The following is a 21056-nucleotide window of genomic DNA, read 5'->3' on the forward strand; positions in this document are numbered from 1 at the left end:
CTAAACATTGACAGCAGGTTTACAATAAGCTACATAATGGTGATTGGGACATGATGTGTTGACGTATCAATGCTCAGTAAGACAGTTAGCTTGTGGCTGACGGAAGGGGTGGCTTAACCTGATGATCCCCGAGCTCATATTCTCATTAGCTCTCATCGCACCTGGGAGCCGGATGGGATACCCCAGGGCTCTATCCTCGGTTTGACACCCGCAGGGGCTTAGAGGCCCTGTTTAATAAGCCCAGAATCTGTTCTAAAACTAGGGACAGAGGCTGAATCATTAGTGTGGTATTTCAGCAATCGTGCTCATGGTATATACCTTGAGTGTTCGGATGTCTCGTATGCTCACCAAGGCTGCGCTTATTTGATCAAAAAATCTGTACAATTGCAATATTCTGAAATATTATTGCAATTTAAAATAACCTTTTTCAAATCGATTTCGTATTGATGCATTTTTACATTTATTAAAACTTTTTTGTTTTTAATGAATTTAATTTATTTTAATTTGAATTCAATTATTCCTGTGATGGCAAAGATGAATTTTCAGCAGCCATTACTCAAGTCTTTTATTCAACATGATCCTTCAGAAATCATTCCAATATGCTGAATTAAAAAACATTTCCTATTATTGTCAATGCTGAAAACAAATGTGCTATTTAATATTTTTGTGGAAACCATTATGTTTATATTTTACAGATTTTTTTAAATTGTATATTCTTTTCTTAAATTATTTATTTTGATCACAAATAGACAAATATGTACTTTTTATGGATAAAATGGCTATAGATTTGGCATATTGTTAAAAATGTATTATTATATAACAAATCACGGTACATGTTGCTTTTGCCCACATAACAGTGTAGTTATGACATCTCCTTGTTCCATGTGCTTGTATCCTGTATCCTGTGGCTTTTGTTTTGCATGTGCTAGAGTGAGAGAGGGGCAGAAAAGAGAGAGAGGAAGTGAAGACAAAAAACTGTTATGTAGTGAGTGTAAGCAAAAGGTCTATTTAGAAGGGGCTTTGCTTGGGTGGAATTGTATTGAATTTGATTACAGTGAACAGAGAGAAGATACATAAGAGCACATTTATACAAACAAGTGAAAAAGAAGGAGAGAAAGAGTACTGTATTTCAAGACAGAGGGGGATTGTCTGATGTAAACCAAAAATGTCAAAGGCTCTAAGTGGTTAAAAAGGCCATCTGACATCACTTATGGGCTACTATGATCCTAAAAGCGAAATAATTCAGTAATACACAATGTAGCAACAAAGGATGAACTGAAAAACTTGAGTAAAAAGTAAATGAATGGTCTCACTCACTCCCCTCTTTTCTCAGAAACACTCTTTCCTTCATTTCCAGGGAAACCCGAAGCGGTTGCTTAAAACTTCTCAGGGGGTTGCCTGCTATCCTAGACTGAACTTTTGTTTTGTACTTGAAGTGCTGCTAGTGAAACGCTCCCTGTTTTTCCTGTTTGACTGCTTTTAGTAGACATAAAACTTGATACGTAGTAAACATAGACATCTAATATCGTTTGCTTTCTCTGCTTCCTCTCTTTCTCCCCTTTTCCGTTATGTTTCCTCGCTAAAAGTCGCACAGAGGAAATTCCTAATTTTCGAGCCAAGTGGTTTCTACAAAAGAATATTATCTTTATCTTTAATAAGCTGAATGATTACTCCAGGTGAAACGTGTTTGTTTAAATGCTGAAGCTGAAATCTCTCAATCTTATGTTTAAATTTGGCCTGTTTATCAAGACATAATATTTGCTTTTAACTGATCTACTCAGCCTCATGTTTACCCCCCCCCCCCCCCCCCCAACAAATATGTCTAAAACAAACAAACAAAACGGTTTTGTTTTCGATTGGTCATGTCTTGGTCAGCAAAGACCACCCTATCAATAAAGATCACATGATGCTCCAGTGCCACCAGGAAGAGACGAGAAGAATAAACTAACTGATATTTGTTGGTTTGGCTGCATCAGTGGATACATACTAGGATTGCATGATCAGAAATCTGTGTTTGCGTGCATATGAAATTACAACAAGGGGGTTTGGCCATTCAAAATCTGCACCCTTCATTTCACACGCTTGCCCTACTACACAAATCTCCATGGTAACCTCAGTAGGTCATCCAATGAGAGGTGGAGGTGGGGCTGGGGGGCGGGGCGTATGCGTGGCTGACGGGAGAGTTTTGTGGACACTGATTGGAGTGAGAATGGTGCAATGTGAGTTTGTGCAAATTCACACACACTTAGGAGACTCAAATCTCATTTCTTACACTAGCACTCTTTCATTTGCTGCAACCTCTTGAGAATAGCACACCCTTTAGTTACTCTTTAGTTTCATGATTTCAAACGATACTTTCTGGTTGACGGTGTTGTTCATATTTCTTCATTTTTACAACAACTCTGAGAATCTCTACCCAATGGATGATGTCATTTCCTTACAGCCGTTTTTCTTCCTAAACTTCCATCAGCATCAATAATAAATACACATCCAAAACTTTTCATGTATAATTCATCCTATCTGAGCCGCCGTCTCTGAAACAAGAGGAACAAAGTGACATTTTTCTACGAGTTTGCAAGTGAAAAGTGTTGTGAATTATTACTTGTCTGTGGTGTGAGATGCTAAAATACACCAGTCACTCAAGCGCAGACGGAAGTCAAGCATGAAGTAAAGGAAGAGCCTCCTGTGGAGGATATATTTAAAAAAATCCATCTTATCAATATGCTATCAATTAGCCTCGTCTGCCCTGTCAACTTAACATTGTTAAATCCTTCGATCTGGAAAAAGAGAGAGAGAAGGGCAGAAATTATGAGGAGAAAGGGCAAACAATTAATCTCCAACCTATTTGTGCTGAACCCTCACTTTGCAGGCACCATCGCTGACATTTATGTGATGTTCCTTTGGCAAAAGAACCCTCAGTAGTGTCACTGATGGATCCCTGTCATGGTTCAATGAATATAAATGAACCACGGAACAGTAATTCAGTCATGATTGGTCAGCATCGTGTTCCCTATCACTGCCACTTATATGGATGCTCAAGGTCACATGATCTCTCAAGAAATAAAAGTATCAATTGCCTATTATTAAGTTGATACAGTTTGCTAAAAAAAATGTTTCTCCTTCAGATATGACATTGATTGTTGACAGCAGAAATATATATACACACCGTTACGGTCCTCAAATCTTTGGATCATGTCTTCTCTTATGAAAGGAAAAATGCAGGATTGACACTTACTAAAGCTTGGTATGTTGTTCATTATTTAATGAAAAGGGGCATGAATGTGTTTAATTTACCAGAGTTTGCTTGTGCTGCTTGAACAGCGTATTCATATTTTTACAATGAAAATAAAAAGAGGCAGGACTGTGTTTTAGCCTATACAATATTTCGTTTTATCATGAACATCCAATACAATGATGATAATCAAAGTATGTTAATGCTAACTGCGTGATGTTATCAAGTAGGCTGTTTTTGCAGTATGAAGTAGTGCGTCCTCATCCTCGGACGTTCGTACTCCTGAGCCAATCATGCCAAGTCCGAAACTACTAAAAGCACAAAACTGTGACACTATCTTTGAACAACAGTATAAATATGAATTCTAATTCGGGATGTTTTAAGATTGGAAGTAACAAGTTTAAGATTTGAACACAAAATTATCATAAATTATATTGTAAAATGTATCGAAGTATTTATAAACATAAAAGGAAAGGGTGTTTTTCACATGCAAATCAGTTTAACCAGTATGGTCCATATTTCAAAGGTTATGAGAACAACCTCACAAATAAATTGCATTTGAACAGAAATCTGAATTTAGTTCTTTAGCTTGTGGTGTTAATGTAGCTTATGTGTGTTTTGAGGGAACACTGCTGCTTGTCTGCTGGTGTCATATGTGCTTAATCACTTTCTCTACAGAAAAGCACCACTTAGACGCATACACAGACACCAATCAAACACAATCATGGTCCCACACAGGACAGGACCGGACAGGACAGGACAGGGAAAGGCTTATCTGACACTGCAGCTGGACACCAGCTGGGCCCCACACCATATATGTGGACCACCATGAAAACGCAAAAAAACAAAACAAAGGTGGGGCCAAATTACAATTCCTTCTACACATACATTTACTAACCGTAGACCCTCCCCCACTGAAACACACCCCTGAAACGGCTGCTTCACACACAAAAGCCTGAGGTCAAGTTCACTTGCTGATGAACTGCCTCAAGTCAGTAGACAAGGCAGTCACAAAACAGCAGCTGTGATGCCTCTGACACTGAGTCATTACCAAGCACAAGTCTCTAACCTGTAATTTCACCCCGCTAAAGCGTAATGTGCCTTCTTCCATTAACTAAAAAAGCTAGATTAAAAATGTATGATTTGTGTGAAAGTCAGAGGCTCAGGAATGAGGTCATTTAAGAGCTCACAAAGCTGTTAGTGTCTATGCTGGCCAAAACATATCAAATAATTATGTGAATGCTAGCAAGTGTGGGATTTTGTTGTACATATGCAGCATGCATTGCATTCTTGCATTACTGCGGAAGTAACAAACTACAATAGCAGGCAATATAAACATGATGCATTTCGAGTAAGCTCTGTATCCAAATGAATACTAACACATTATACAGCAGGCAAAGAATTGTGAAATTAGTATTTATGTCCAAATGTGTTGTGTTTGCAGAACAATAAGTGAAAAGTACCCAGATGGCTTACTACTTCCAGCGAGATTTTGAAGTGTGCGTGCATTGGGCACTTTTTCCAGCGTACATCATGTTTATGTAGAAAGTAGATGTATTTTGAGGCCTAATGCCATTCCTAAATCTGCAGATGGGGTCTAAATGCATGAGGAAACTCCCTCGGGATCAACCCTAAGAAAAATGTCCTGTCTGTGTATATGTGTATTCTCTGAGGACAGATGTCACCGCGTAAGTGCATTTGAGCGGGAATCTCTCCGGCATCAGTTATCCTCAAACAGACAGGTCGACGCTTGACAACATGGGGTCCTTCCCCTTCTAATATATTAAAATGCGTTCAATATATGAATGTTATTATCACGCCAGATGCGAGTGCACACAAGTGTGTCCACATGCATCTCATTGCAGGGAGAGCTATGAAAGAAATTTAGCCAAAACAACGGGAGGTAGAAACTAAAGAGGGAGATGACTGACCGAACAAAGGACATAGATGGAAACAGGATGTTTTATTGGGAACACCGCAGCCCAAACACCTTCCTTAGAAAGCGCGGTTTTAAAGGGAACTGACAAATGATTTGCTTGGCTCTAGTTTGCACCTCCTCACGGGACAATCCTGCGTACACGGTATTCGCTCGAAATGAAGGACAAGTAAAGGACAGTATTCCCACAAAAGAAAACCAAATATAGGACATTAATCATAGCTAGGATGATGTCAGACAACCTAAACCCAGCATTCACATCCTAACAAGGCTGTACATGAAAAATTAGAGCAGGCCTGCAGGGCTCAATACTCATGCACACGCCCGGAGGACGTTTAGGCTGAAATGTTCACGTGCATGTAAATCCATCTGTTTATCTAGAGTGCAAAGCAGGTTTATAAGCAAGAAGACCTGGAAGAACACTCAATCTATGTGGTAATCCTGAACAAACTGACTAATCTACTCACCACCCTGTTATTACTCAAATCCTTCATTTGATTTCGGTCCAGTGCGTCTTGTTTGCCTGCGGGAAACGATGTAATATGTCTACATGGACGACTATATACTCACACGACATAGTCAAAGGTTTATCAAGTAGACAGAGATCATAAACAATATACATATGCAAAAATAAAGATGCATGCATGGTAAACAAGAGTATAAATATACATCTCAAATGGGTATTAACAATATTCAAAACAGACTACTGGTTAACCCACAGATAAAAGCTTATGGATAACGTTTTCAGCATGGCTGTCGCCTCCTGCTGGTGGTAATGAAATTACACATCAAATTCAGTCTGATTGGACTTGAACTAATAAAACCACACAAACTAGGACAATAAGGACATGTTGTATTGTAGTACTGGCTTTACCTGAAGCTTAATTCTAGGGATCAAATACATTTTACATTTTCTGCTGACATCAAACCAAATACAAGTAATCATAGCCTAAAAATGGGCCAAAAGCATTTCATACAGTTCATAAAAATGCAAAAGTTACATATGCATGATGATAAAATGATCAAGTATTATAAGACATACTAAAAACTTAGTCTCTGTGTAGTATAATTCTAAACGGAGGATGTTTTATCCTGTGTAATACCTGAACGGCAAGCAGCTTTAGTGTTTCGGAAGTTTGTAATGAATAACTTTAGTGTTAAAATAGCCACACATGCGTGTCTTATAGCACCTTTGATTAATCTGAATGTTGAGTATAAAAGCATATATCAGTATAATATAGAAGTGAAGGCACTGGCAAACACCAACACACGCAATGCATCTAAACTCTATATCGTGTGGTCAGTGTGCATTTCATCTTTGGCACAACAGCTGACAGCTGTTTATATTATAATGTGTGTGTCCCTGAGGCCCTGTACACAAGATAACAAACAGACCACACACAACGTGGCACACTGGCACTAAATATCATTTAACACGTCTTTCTCTCTTCACACAATCAGACAGACGAAATACCAAAAGACACAACCATACACACAAAATCATAGGATATGTGTTCCATTCCATCTTCTGGGCCGCCAAGCAAAAGTTCATGTTGCATAAAAAATATATATATAAAGGTAGTGAAGAGAAAAGCTTCAATACTGTGGATTGAGATTGGAAAACTGATACGAATGCAAAAATAATACGATCAGTTCAGCGTTTGGGGGAATCAGTACTGAAACCAGCATGTGAATGAGTGCAGATCAAGTCCAGGGGTTTTTAAGTCCACACACTGCACATATTATTCCTTCTCTGCTAGCATAAAACATCTAAATCATGAACTGAGTGTATCCCTCTGCCCCCGTTACGATGACGTCCATCCATATTCTCATAGCTTCTGGAGAGGGTGCCACCATGTAGTAGACGCGATCATGAGTCTTCACACTGAACGTAAGTGAAGGGTTTGGACTCTGAGAAAGAGAGAGGGGTAAGATTACAGGTTGGCCTATAGGGGGCAGCAATGAAACATTTAAACAGGGGAGTCCACACATTGGTCCCGAAGGGCCACTGTCCTGCAGAGTTTAGCTCCAGAGTTTCTCAACAAACCTGCCTAGAAGTTTCTAGGATATCTTTTAAGATCTTTATTAGCTGGTTCAGGTGTGTTTAAATGGGTTTGGAGCTGAACTCTACAGGACAGTGACCCTCCAGGAGTAGGATTGGACATCCCTGAATAAAAATAGAATAAAATCCTTGTTTATTAATGCTAAATAACAATAATTATCTTATTATAGGCTTTATTTTAAAAGTCAGTAACATACTGAACGTTAGCCATTTATAGTTTTCATAATAAATGTCATGGGCAAATGTTAGCTCTTATTAATGATTTTAAATGTTAAAATGTTAAATAAAATACATGTTATTAATAATTAAATGTCAATAATTAAATACATTATAAAGAACATTTAAATGTTACAATTATTGTAATTAAATATTTTAATTATTTTAACAATAAAATCAAAAATCAAAATTATTGCAAACACAGTATATACATTTCATTAAATTGATAATTATCAGTCGCAGAGGAAAAGTACCTTGTGTGCACTCTTTAAGTGGTCGTAATATACTTCCTCTATGGCCTGGAAATAAATCACTCCTTTCAGTTTGGCTTCGTGTTTATCTGAAACCGTACAACAAGTACAAAAATCAATACTGATATCATTTCAAACCACCAGCTTCATGAGTGAATAAGTGAAGGGGAAAATGACCTGCATAGTAGCTCAGGGTCCTGCGGTTACGGTCGAAGACAAACCAGCGCTTCTTCCAGGTTTTGATTTTGCCGCCCATCTTAATGAGGAAGCCCCTGCAGGTTTTCTCTGTGATGGAGACGTGGTAACAAGTCTCTGTGTTATGGCCGGCCGAGTCGATGTGGCCACGAAGGTCGAAGTCGTCCTTTCTTACGGGTAGGTAGCGCGTGAGGGGACGAGACTGTGGAAGGGTCACAAAGTATTTGTGCATCAGTCAATTTAAAACTAGATTTATTTAAATTAGTTCTTATGTGGCAGCTAATATGTGTTTAAGCATGTTTCCATGTAGTTTCTAGTGTATTATGAGGCTGATAATCTGTTCTGAGTGTTTTATTATGTTACTGTGTGTGTGAGTGTTAATGCAGCTTTGGGTTTCACTCATGTCTGTGATGTTATGGGGTGAGTTACAAAAATCTGTATAGAAATCTTAAAGTTTTCGTCCTAGCACAGAACTCACCTGTGCTCTCTGTTTCTCACGAAGTTTCACCTCTCTCTCAATGAGTTTCTGCCTCCTGCTGGTTTCTTCTTGTAGCCGTTTTTCTAGCTCTTCTCGCCGTCTCCTCTCCTCTTCAAGAGCCCTGCTTTTATTCTCCATCTCTCTCTCCTGAGACACAGAGAAATGACATTGCTCTGTACCGAAACAAGTTGCTTTTTAAAGCTGCACACAATTAGTACTCTCTGTTCCAGCCTAAACTCCCACGAACGACATCAGAAACAGGAAGAACGACTCGTTTCCCACAGCTTTCCTGCATTTCAAGCTGAATTTGTTTCTGTTTCTGGCTGACCGAAAAACTTCTAATAGAGCAAACAAGCTCACGGTTTAAGATCCATGAAGCCACATGGGGTTCACTTGGGTTTATGGCATGCCGAAAGACTGGATTGTAAAAAACTGATGGCAGCTCTAGCAAGAAGTGGCAGGTTTGTGTGGCCGTTTCATTACCCTGTGTTCCAAGAGCCGGTGCTTCTCTGCCTGAGCTTCCCGGAGAAGACGTTCCATCTCCTCCATCTTGGAAACATTGGAGGTGCTGGCGCTGCAGAATAAAAAAGAAAAATATTGCCTATGAGATAAGGCATTACATTTTACTTTTCAGAGCGAATGTTACAGCAAAGAAATCTCAACTAGGCATGCGAGAAGAATGCATACACTTGCAAATGTAAGCATGTCCTATGTGTATTTGCATGCATGTATGTATATGCTTGAGAACACAGAAGGAACCAATAAAGCTGGTCAGCACTGGAACACATTAACAGTTCAGGCATAGAGAGCTTGAGAGTGCAGCCCGCAGTCTGACGTCTGATGCTTTCCATTTAGAGTTCAAAAAGAACACGTGGAATAGATCTGACCAGCCCCTCCTTTCCGTAGAACTTCAAATTTCCCCCTAAAACCTTCACCTCACAGCTTGGCTCTGCAATATCATCCTTAAAATCTTCACCTGTAAAGAATGTATGGGAATCGTCTTCCACTTCAAACCCTGTACAGTCCCTTTTGTCATTACTGGCATTCCCAAAACAGCCTTCCATAAAACAAAACATACCCTCCAATAATACACTTTCCAGTAACTGATGATGGACAATGGCAAAGAAAGTTCTTGCAAACTACAAAAGAACGTAGCAAGGTTGAAGCCTAACTGGTTTTGGATAAATTAAATGCAATCAATCAGCGTGTATAATTTTCTGTCAGATATGCAGATAAAAATCAACACATAACTGTCCAGGAGTCGACAAGATTTCTATTGATGGTTGGAGGAAAGAAAAGACCGATCACAAATTACGCAAATATTAAACAGGAGGACTAATCATAATTCATTGAGCAGATACTGAGGATTTCATAGCTGTCAAACAGATTTCTAATTACTGTGCCAGTCTTGCATGCAAAGAAGCATTTCTAGAAGTTTCTATAAATGTGCTTCAATCAGCTGGTTTCGTTTTGGAACCTGATGATGGACAACTGTCAGTCATAAACAAGCCGAGTCTGCGTGCATGATGAAGAAGGCTTTATAGTTCTTATAGTAGGTTTACAAAAGCTTGTTTTGACACTTTGTTGTTAATTCATGAATAAAGATGAAATTCAAAGATGATCTCAAACCCAAATCAATACGATCTCATCATGCACACATCAAACCCATCATGCAAATCTGCTCCATTGTGTCCATAACGGATTTAAAATAAATCACCAAGACATAACATGTGGCCACCTTGTTTCCATCTTTTCCATTCCTCTGCACACATTGTATTCCTCTCATGTCCTTCATCAATCAGTTCTTTCATCTTTAAGGTATCTTACCAGTGATGCCGGAGATGAACAGAGGTCATTCCTGATTTAGAACCCAAAGAACCAGTAGAGAGAAGTGGAACATAACACACAAAGACCCAAGAACAGCCTGAACCCGCGCTCTGTGGCTGATTACATTCAAACTGGAGGGAAGAAACCCTAAATCGGTTTCCTCTAACTGTTCCTGCTGTAACCCGAGTGGATCCATCCCCGGAGCAGAGGAGGGGGTACCAACGGTCCTTCTCAGGCCCCTCAGAACTCACATTATTCAAGCAAACCACTCAAATTACACAAGTGCCGATCTGCTGCCTCCAGCACACACGCATACAGCATAAACACACATCGCTCTGAGTAATGGCCTCATGTGGTCTCATCTGTCGAAGTTTTTTCATCAAGGTCTTCAACTAGTCACTTTCAAACAGACTTGAGGTTTACGGTAACCTGCACGAAACCAGTCACCAGAGCATTCAAATGTAGTTCCAGGATTTCAGTTGCTCTGTCTTTCTCTCTATTCTTTCCTAACACGTTGCCCTTGTTCTCAATATTTCATTCATTGTACCCCAGACAGAACTCTTGGCGTGAACTACAATAAGAGCTATGGAAATGTTTTCAATTACAAAGACATGGTATGTGTCATGGGTTTATATGATCCATCTGTAGATCTGAAGAAACAAACTCCAGCTTGAATCTAAGTGGGGACATACAACCTATTTCTACTGCTTTTATATAATATAAAGACATCTATATAATATAAAGACATATATATAGTTTAGAATTAGAGCAGTCTCTTAGGCTCAACAAGGCTGCGTTTACTTTATCAAAATCTCCTGGTATATGGCTCCATTGACTTTGGATTTGATAAAACACAATGGACCAACTCAAGCAGACGTCACGGCACCCCAAATCATCAATGACTTTGGAAACTTCACACTGGACTTCAAGTAGCTTGGATTCTGTGCCTCTCCAGTCTTCCTCCAGACTCCAGACCTTGATTTCCAAATGAAATGCTAAATTTACTTTTTTATCTGAAAAGAGGACTTTGGACCACTGAGCAACAGTCCAGTTCTTTTCTCCTTAGCCCAGGTAAGATGCTTCTGACGTTGTTTCTGCTTCAGAATTGGCTTCGAAGCCCTTTTCCTGAAAACGTCTTGAGTGTGTTGACTCTTGATGCACTGACTCCATCTTCAGTCCACTCCTTGTGAAAATCTCCAAAGTTTTTGATTCGGCTTCGCTTGACAGTATTCTCAAGCTTGCAGTCATCCCTGTTGCTTGTACACCTTTTTTCTACCCAATTTCTTCCTTCTAGTCAACTTCGCATTTAATATGCTTTGATACAGCACTCTGTGAACAGCCACCCCTTTCAGTAACAACCTTCTGTGACTTACACTATTTGTGGAAGGTGTCAATGATTGATCAATGACAGATTTTCGGTCTTAAATGACTGTAAAGAGTTGGGAGAAAATCGGATGTGTCAGATCCGTGTCATATGCATCAGGTTTTAACGAGACATCATTGATTTTAAAGTGAAACCTGCTGAAGTCGGTCATTGATGTAAATCAAAGAACAAAAGAAAAAGAAAAATCCTTAGACTGTTCTAGTCGCTGATTAACTTTTTTAGCTTGAATAAGGATTGATATGTATAGTTTATGTATATAATATAGTTTATATCAAGATTCTTTTAAAAGCACTTAAAATTAAAAGTTGTTATATATTTCAAAATAATGGCTTTCAATTATACTGTAATGTTGAATGACTATAATTAATAGACTTTTACAAAAAAAAAACAAGATACCACCAAACAAAGTTTTGTCAGATCCAGACAGAAGACAAAAAACAACAACACTCCCTTACCTGGAGACATTGTCGGGCGAACAGGCAGAAATGCTGGTTTCCATGCTGTCTGAGCTGTCCACACTGAGCGTATCAAAGGCACGGCCGTTATCTTGGTAACCAAAAGAGTCTAGATAGACATTGGTTTGTGAGGATGCACGGCCACCGAGATCACTTAACCGCATTCTGTGCTCCTCGCCAATGTGCTGCTGACTGTGCCCTGAGAAACATGCCAAGAAAACATGAATTTAGCAATAATGTACAATATGAAATAACACCACATGACTTATACTTCCTGTTTTCAGGGCCATCTCCGCTTTACCTGAGAGTTCAGCATCACTTCTAGGAGAAGATTCTCCATTTGTGTTGCCCAACTCAGTTTCCTCTGGCCAGACACTGCCCGGGGCACCCTGGGGCCCTTTACTTTGCTCACAAAGACCAGCCACCGTGCAATAATGTCCTAACCACACACACTACTGTTCAAAAGTTTGGGGTATGATAAAAAAAAAAAAAGAAATTAATACTTTTATTCAACAAGGATACATTAAATTGAAAGAAAGTAACAGTAAGGGCATTTATAATATTACAAAAGTTTATATTTTAAATAAATGGTGTCGTGACACACTTTCCACAAAAATGCTATCAATAATTATTATAAGAAATGTTTCATGAGCACCAAATTAGAATTAGAATGATTTCCAAAAAATCATGTGACACTGAAGACTGGAGTAATGACGCAGAAAATTCAGCTTTGCCATCACAAAAATAAATTACATTTTAAAATCTATTCAAATAAAAACAGTTTAAATGTTAAATTTGAATAATAGTTTTTGGTCAAATAAATGTAGCTTAGGTGAGCATAAGAAACTATTTTTTTTTTTCAAAAAAATTAAATCTTACTGACCCAAACTTTTGAATGGCAGTGTTTGTAAGAAAATACCTTACTCTGATTCATAGACTGGATCCCAAGCCCCTAATGATGCCCTTCTTCAGCTACAAGTCCAGAACAAAGAGATAGATTCATATATTTGCGCTTAATACCGATTTAGATGCTGTCTCCTGAAGATACACTGTTGAACAACTAGTACCACTAGATTTAGCTCAGAGGATATGAGACTTGACTTCACTACAACCTTGATAACATCAACCACATCAAGAAAAAGCAGAGACCCGCCTCTCTGATGATCCGACTCAAGGGACCTTCAGATAAACCATCCGATAATACGGTCAAGCGTTTCATCTACAACAGTGAACTCATAATGCTCACATATTCAAAAAATATAAATAAATAAATAAAAAGCTTTAGTGATTTAACAATCAAAGCTGCGGAATTAAAAAGAAAAAGTTCACATATAAACCCATCAGGTCAGATATTTCTTTGAAAAATAGAATGGAAGAATTTCCTGTCCTTCATTGTCCCAACATTCTTCCATTATCTTCACAAAACAAATAAATAAATGCAGAAAGTTTCCACCCAGATGGAACAAACGCTTCCTATTGGAGGACATGGAGTCCTTAGAAGGAGACTCAATTTAATTGGTCTTGATTGGCTTGTTTTGATGGTCCAGAGCCTTAATGTGGCAAGCTTACAGAGTTACTACACAAACAACTCCTAAAACCAGGTGTGACCATGGTGTTGTTGCATGCTGGGTGATGACATTTTTTAAATCAAGAAAGGTGAGGTCACATTTACCACTATTCTGAACATTTTTACAGGTGTTTGAATAGAAATCTATGCACTTGTGGGTGAAAGATTTTGCACCTGACCGCACCTAAACGTCATATATTCGAAACCATGCCTCATTCCTGTCAGAATACCCATAAACACCCACCATCAACTCTCTAGACCATAAACAGCAGTGTGAGATAATAATTAAAGTCTATGAATAGAAAAAACAAAAACAAATGACTACAGACACACCTCATCATGCAGGACTGAATTACTAGAATAACTTCACACCATTGTATGAAATATATCATCTCATGCCTTTGTAATGTGTATAAAATGGCAGCTTTATTTCATACAAGAGTCAACCTCATCAAATAAGACCCATAAAAGGCCCTGGTGAGTCAAACAGTGCATAAAATTGAAGAAACGCTACAGGTTTCTCCATTTCAGTGAGACCAGACACATTAAAAGCAATGAGAGTTGGGTTGATATCAGTCAATGACCGAGGCAATGAATGTCTCCCAAAGGAGGAAATTCTTCGCCAGAGAGGACATGCTAAAAGACTTTGACATTATTTTAATAGAAATTATATAACAGGCAATCGAGACTAGTGTAGGCAGACTACTGTACCTTTCTTAGATTTGCCTGCAGGATAGAGAAGGTAATTCAAGATTAGGTAACGTTTAACTTATGAAGCATCATCATTTCTGATGCGTATGATGCAATGCAGCATAATAACACTGTATATTTTAAACAGAGTGTGTTTGAGGTGGAGAGCCCTACCCTTGTGCAGGCGGTGTGTATCCATGTGTGTCTCTTTAGGGGTGATGGCAAGGGCTCGGTTCAACACACTCCCACAGCTGGAGCTTTGAGCTAAAGGTGGATGGGACTAAACACAGGGGGTGATGTTTGAGTGACTTTTTACTTCATACATAGTCTCATTCAAACATTTGAGGTCAGGAGGATGGTTTTTGAAAATTATAAATGTACTATTTTGTACAATTATAAATGTCTTTGTCACTTGATAAATTTAAGGCATCCTTGCTAATTAAATGTGTTATTTAAAAAAAAAACTACAGTATTGTATAGTTAAAAATATCTGGATGTTTTTTTATTTTATTTATTATATTATATTTTATAATATAATATTATATTATATTAACCAAGAAGATAATGTGTGTTAAATATTTGCGTAAATGATTAAAATATTTTCAGATTTGAACTTCAAATAAATGAACATGGGCTAATTATTTATAATGAATTTTACTTAAGTTCACCAAAACAATTCAAAATAATAATAAACGGCAACATTTACAGATATACATTTATTAAAATATTGTAAAATATGCCAGGAAGTTCCTACATAAGTTATTACAAAACCGGACAGTGGGCCAAATAACATAAGGGCTAAATAATATTTAATTTGTTTTATTATTAATAAAAAAAAATATATATATATATATATTATGAGTAATATCATCGTGGCAATCAAAGTTCCTGGTTAAATTCCATAAATGCAAAAAAATAGTGAATACATAGTAAAAAAAAAATTATCCAGTACATATCTAGTTTATTATAACCATATTTTATTTTTTTGGTCCATGGAAATGAACAGAATATTTTTGGCCACTGTACATTTAAGACTATAACAAACTCTATATAAATGCAATTAAATGCAGAGTAGAGACTTCTAAATATGTAAATGTATAATGTATTCTTACTTTAGAGGGTATGTTACGACCAAGGGTGGCACAGGTGAACTGTGGGGTTATGGTGGGCTGGGTCTTCTTCCGAGGAAGAGTGTCACTCAAATGAGCTCCGCCTCCCTTACCGTACCACTTCCTTTCTTCTAGGGTGCGGAAATGCTGAGGAACAGAAGGTTAAAGGTAAGAGATGTCTCTAATAATTGCACTCATACATACATACTCGCAAGGTTTACCTGTCTGTGATGGCGCTGTTTTTTGGCAGGTAGAGGAGGAGGAGGAGGAGAAGGGTTGAGGAAGGTGACCATGTCTTCAGGCCAGTGCACAGAGGGAGGTTTAGAATTGGGACGAGAACATGCAGTGAAAGAGGAAGAAGGGATGGAGGATGACAGTGGACAGGAAGAGGGAGAGTGCTTTGGAAAAGAGAAAATTAGAAAATAAGGATGCAAGAAGAAGGTGGCTATAGTTTGCTTAAAGGGGACATATCATATATCTTTTTTTATTTGCATTTATGTTTTATGCTAAAAAGGCAAAATGATGAATTAAAAGTTGCAAAAACATGTTGTCCAGAAATTTGGATGAATAATAATAATACAAATTATTATTATTATAATATAGCATATATGATATATATATAGATAGATATTACCCCTTTAATTTAAAAAGAATGAGAGGAAGGGAATCAAGTAATAAATAATCCACACAATACAAATACCTTGAAATCCCACAGTGAACATGTAACATGACCTTTACTCAATTTCCAAAACTTGGCGTGTGCACACTAAAGCCAAACTAAATCCTGGACACGCTTAATGCCTAACACACATAAACCATCCTGATCACACACCTCACCCTCTCCTGGCGGGGCAGTGCTCTCTGCAGGACTGAGTTCAGGACTGGGTTCAGGGCTTGGGTCAGGGCTTGGGTCAGTCCCTGTAGCAGGGGTGTCAGGAGAGGACTGGGCTTGGGTGGGGAGGGGGGCTGGGGTGGGATCTACCCCCAGCTGAGAGTACAGTTCATTGATCTCATTGACTGTAACATAGCCCTGGAACAAACCATTGGGGAAATGGGGGGAAGAGGGGTGAATAGGAAAAACATTCAAGTAGGTTAAAATGATTAATTACAAGCATATTAAAAACAGATGAATCACATTTTAAAATAAAAGAAAATGTTAAAAAGAAAAAAAAAATGGATCATTAAATAAAAAAATAAAATAAAAAACAAATTATATTTAGAAAATAAACATAAAAAAGAGATGAATTAGTCAAATAAAAAAATTATTTTTTAAATGAAATAAATAAATAAATAATTCAGTTAATGTTTAAAGGATCCACAAAAACATCCAAGAAATTTAAAGCCCAGATAAAGCAGTAAAAGAGTAAATAATAAGCGGTTATTTTAAGAGCATATATAAACTTAACTACCCAGAGAAGCGGCATGTTAGGAGGTATTTTGAAAAGCAGAAAACAAGCACCAAAGATTATCTTGCATGCACACTGCTAATGCGTTACCTCAGCATTTTTGATAGTCAGAGAGGAAAACAGAGAAGAAAACATCAGGAGGTCAGCAGGAAGTGGAGACAGGGTTTTGTGGGCATGGCAAAATTCACTATGAGGTGGACACACATCGGCCAACTGGAAACAATCCTGGAATACAGGGAAGAAGACCCTGTTTCCACGGTGAGGAAACACAAACATCCCTCTGCAACCGAAGATTTCCAGGTTGCAAGGGTCATACTGAAAGCTTGGATGAAAAGCGTGAAGGCTTCCTTATTTACTGTAGATCAATTCATGGTGTTTTTGTAACCTTTTGGGGAAGCCACACATGGTCGAAGTACTCAGACCCAAAACACATGTGCAGTCCAAGAGAGGATGTCAAGAGAAGATCTGCCTTAAATTGACATAAAACACACAATCCTGTCAGACGTACCTCCTTCATACTGATGGGACTGACAGGGAAACCCAATGCCCCAGTGAGCTCAGAATATTTCTTCTCCAAGTTGGCGAGATTTTCTTTTTCCTGGGAAAAAAAATGAGAAATTCTGTTATGATGATGATTCAGAATCACCAACAACTGCTTTCAAAAAAGGGAGCAAAAAAGGCAGTGTAGTAATATTACACAGACATACCCGCTGTAGCATCATCTGAAGATTGTTCTTTTCCTTCACAAAGTTGTCTTTGTCCCTCTGAGCCTGCTGGGAAATCTGGGTGTACTGTTTCTTCAGGGCCAGCAGCCTCTCCTAAAGGTGTCACACATATCAATGTGTTTGAATGATCATATTTACAGATTTTCTTTGAGCTTTGTACCTTTGGAGACGAGTCAAATAGAAAAACACTGTTGAAGCCAACTAGTATTGGTTAATTTGGTATTTATATAAGCCTTATAAAAGCCTTTTCTCTTTCGTTCCATCACATCATTTAAATGCACAATGCTCTTATAAGTAAGATGAAGATTAAAGGCACCAACAGGAAACTCACCTTCCGTGTGACGGTGCTCCTCTGGTGTTCTGCGATCTCCCTGAGAATATGTTGGGTCTGAGTCTCTTTCTCCTCATCCTGATGACTCTCTCGTTCCAGCTGTTGAAACTCTAGGTCTTCAAACCGCTTGGACTCCACCTCTAGCGTCTCTGCATCCTGATACAAAAGGACATGATGCTCTAGATCTATATCTTCAAAGTGTAAAGGAAATGAAGTCGTAATACTCCCACAGTTCAACAAGCCTCTGCTCCAGCAGCTTCCCCACGGATGGAGACAGGGGTTAAGGTTTCACTCTGCTGTAAGCAGGCCAATAACTGCTGTAAGAGTGCGCTGCCACATGCCAGTGAACAGAGGACCAACACCACAACTTTCACCTGTCACCACTGACCATTAGAGTTCAATCACGTCAACACTCACATAGCATGACCTTCTGTGACATAGAGAAACTCTGCAGCAATCCCACGTCACACGTCAAACAGCTTCTGTATGCCACACTTTCATTTAAGGCCTGCCAGCTTTAATTTAACTAAATTATCGTTTGATGTTGTCAATATCAGGGATTGTGTACCAGCCTATCAGGGTGAATCTCATGAAACCTATGAATGAGACATGGGGTAAAGAAATAAGAAATTATATTTGTAGTTTTTTAGCATTGTGACATTATTTTCATGACTATTAAGCACCCCTCCCCCCTATTTTTTTTTTCAATATTGTAATGCAAAAAAAAAAAGAAAAAAAAAGAAAAAGAGGAAAAATAATTTGAAGAAAAAAAAAATAATGATCACTTCTATATTATAAGAATTAAAATATATATATATATATATATATATATATATATATATATATATTATAATAATTAAAATAAATATATAAATTTGGAAAATACTACATTTTATTAAAGAATTTAATTCTGAGAGTTTCGAATTTTTGTCAATATCACATTTATATCTAAATAAAATATCAAATACATTACAGCAAGTTGTAGTTAACTTGATTTACTAAAACTAAAATATTATTTGCATTGCACAAAGATCTGTGAATTTCTAGACTTAAAATTACTATTAATTAAATTTTTTTATGAAATGAAAATTAGAAATGTAAATCAAATTTGTCTTATTTAATCATTAATATTTAAATTTGATTTAAAATATTAAAAAATGACTTGATTTTGAAGAATCACATCGGGACTGCTTCCATTTTATAAGAGTGAGCGCAAGCTAGATTAAAGTAATTATTAAGTTCTGAATATGTATATTTTTCTTACAAAAACACATTGATTCGCTACACTTTTGTTTAATGGATGCACTTTTTATTAAACTTCTCAAGTAACGATGGAGTGCAACACCCGCTGAGGTGCATCCAACAGCTTGAAAGATCAAAGACAATTTTTAAAATAACTCTGACTAGATTCGTATGAAAGAAGGAAGTCATATACAGGATGACTTCAAAGTGAGTAATTTATGGGCTAATTTAAATTTTTGGGTGAACTAACCCTTTAATATATACTGATATAGACTTTTGATTTGGGGGAATCAAATATGACCCATCGGTGCCAGGAGCAATATTTTGATTATATCATTTTTTTTTATTATTCAAAAACATTATGCAGTACATTACAGACACACAGGAAGCACATGCGATATAAGAGAAGAAAGCCAGCCGAAATGTCTTTCATGGAAGTGAGACAGATGCAAGCACTAAGGATGAAGAGGACAAGACCCAGTTATGAGGAAAAGGCGGATGAAGGCTGTGTGTGAGTACTGACCCTGCAGAGCTGCAGCTGAAGTTGCTCTTTCAAGGCTTCGGGGCAGGTGTCCAACTGAGTCTTCTGCTCAGCAAGCAGATGTGCCAGTCGCTCTAACTTTACACGCTCTGCATCTAGCTTATCTTTGTCCTGCACATACGTGCATAGGAAGCAGGGAGAGAGGAGAGAAGGGTTAGTGCAGGGTGGGGTGGGCAGGGTTAGTTACTACACTCAGTAACAGCATAAGTGAGGCATGATGGATGTGAAGGTGCTGAATTAAATGAAGAACATGAAAATGTCGGGAAAATGATAGCTGACGTTATCAACACTCAAGAAACCGAAAAATACCTCAGCTTTCAGTTCAAACTGAACTGAAATTAACAAGTGGCCACTTTGCATTTTAACAACACTGCAAAGAATGGCCTCAAGTGGCAGCAACAGACACACACCATTGTTCAATAACTAAAATCCTACTAATGATCATAAAGCAATTCTTACATCAAGAAATTTTATGCAATTGTAGGTGGATTATGGTTGTTTAGAATCGAAACACATTAATAGCAATATAATATATTAATACATTCCCTTGATTGATAGGTTCCAAAACCTAGCAAGCTTTCTAGTTCTGCTACCTACATGAGCAGCATCCAAATCGCAATGAAAATGTACATGTGAACAAATCAACCATCCTCTTTAAGAGTCAGTGTGTCAGAAATGGACCGTTAGCTAAAGTATCTCAAGTGTCTCCGCAGCTGCCAGGCTAAATGAATGAATGAGCCGGAAGTCAGGCTGAACTTGAGACGCAGGTGCCAGGATTCCCACCAGCTCTTGGCTTAGAAAGCCCTTGCATCAACACAGTGTGTGGTGTCACTCAGTTTAGCAGAGGTGAATTTAGAGCAGAGCCGGGATTATCAACCAGTATTTTTGGAATGAGAGGCTTCCAGGAAGTGTGTGTGTGTGAGAAATGCATATGAAATGCATATCAAACGAATGCTCTATAATTCAGATTTCAAAAATAATATTATGTATTATAGACTTAATATTCTGTACACAAAGGTGCTGGTAGAGATGCATTGAAACAATAGCTTAGCATAACTAAATAAAGCTACCTTTTAAAAAAGTCATTAGCAACACTAAAAGCAAAAGTAGCCAACTGCACTAAAGTTATTTATGGGGGCAATGTCCTTAAAAGGGATAGTTCACACAAAAATGAAACTTCTGCCATTAATTTCTCACCCTCATGTCGTTCCAAACTCATAAAAACCCCAAACCCAGTTGTTCTTTGGAACACAACTGAAGATATTTTTGACAAAATCCAAGAGCTTTCTGACCCTCCATAGACAGCAACACAACTACAAAGTTCAAGGCCCAGAAAGGTAAAAAGGACATTGTTAAAATGGTCCATGTGAAATCAGTGGTTCAACAATTTTATGAAGCTATGTGCGAAA

General features: G+C 37.9%; 1 protein-coding gene across 4 annotated transcripts in view; it reads right to left on the reverse strand.

The window, feature by feature from the left end:
* Window positions 1–5731: 5731 nt before the first annotated feature.
* LOC113042486 (pleckstrin homology-like domain family B member 2) overlaps window positions 5732–21056 on the reverse strand; it is a 42301-nt gene continuing 26976 nt past the window's right edge. The window contains exons 10-24 of one of the 4 annotated variants that reach the window (XM_026201372.1): window positions 19630–19758; window positions 17865–18020; window positions 17516–17626; window positions 17317–17406; window positions 16899–17033; window positions 16235–16432; window positions 15624–15800; window positions 15406–15549; window positions 14468–14573; window positions 12037–12235; window positions 8854–8944; window positions 8371–8517; window positions 7875–8094; window positions 7701–7786; window positions 5732–7079 (exon numbers count right to left, since the gene is read on the reverse strand). In XM_026201372.1, coding sequence (XP_026057157.1) covers window positions 6939–7079; window positions 7701–7786; window positions 7875–8094; window positions 8371–8517; window positions 8854–8944; window positions 12037–12235; window positions 14468–14573; window positions 15406–15549; window positions 15624–15800; window positions 16235–16432; window positions 16899–17033; window positions 17317–17406; window positions 17516–17626; window positions 17865–18020; window positions 19630–19758 — 2130 coding nt within the window. In that variant the 3' untranslated portion in view covers window positions 5732–6938. The remainder of the gene's footprint in view (window positions 7080–7700; window positions 7787–7874; window positions 8095–8370; window positions 8518–8853; window positions 8945–12036; window positions 12236–14467; window positions 14574–15405; window positions 15550–15623; window positions 15801–16234; window positions 16433–16898; window positions 17034–17316; window positions 17407–17515; window positions 17627–17864; window positions 18021–19629; window positions 19759–21056) is intronic. The other 3 variants (XM_026201373.1, XM_026201374.1, XM_026201375.1) reach the window with 3 other exon arrangements.

This window comes from Carassius auratus, chromosome 24 (genome assembly GCF_003368295.1).
Source record: "Carassius auratus strain Wakin chromosome 24, ASM336829v1, whole genome shotgun sequence".
Classification (NCBI taxonomy): domain Eukaryota; kingdom Metazoa; phylum Chordata; class Actinopteri; order Cypriniformes; family Cyprinidae; genus Carassius; species Carassius auratus.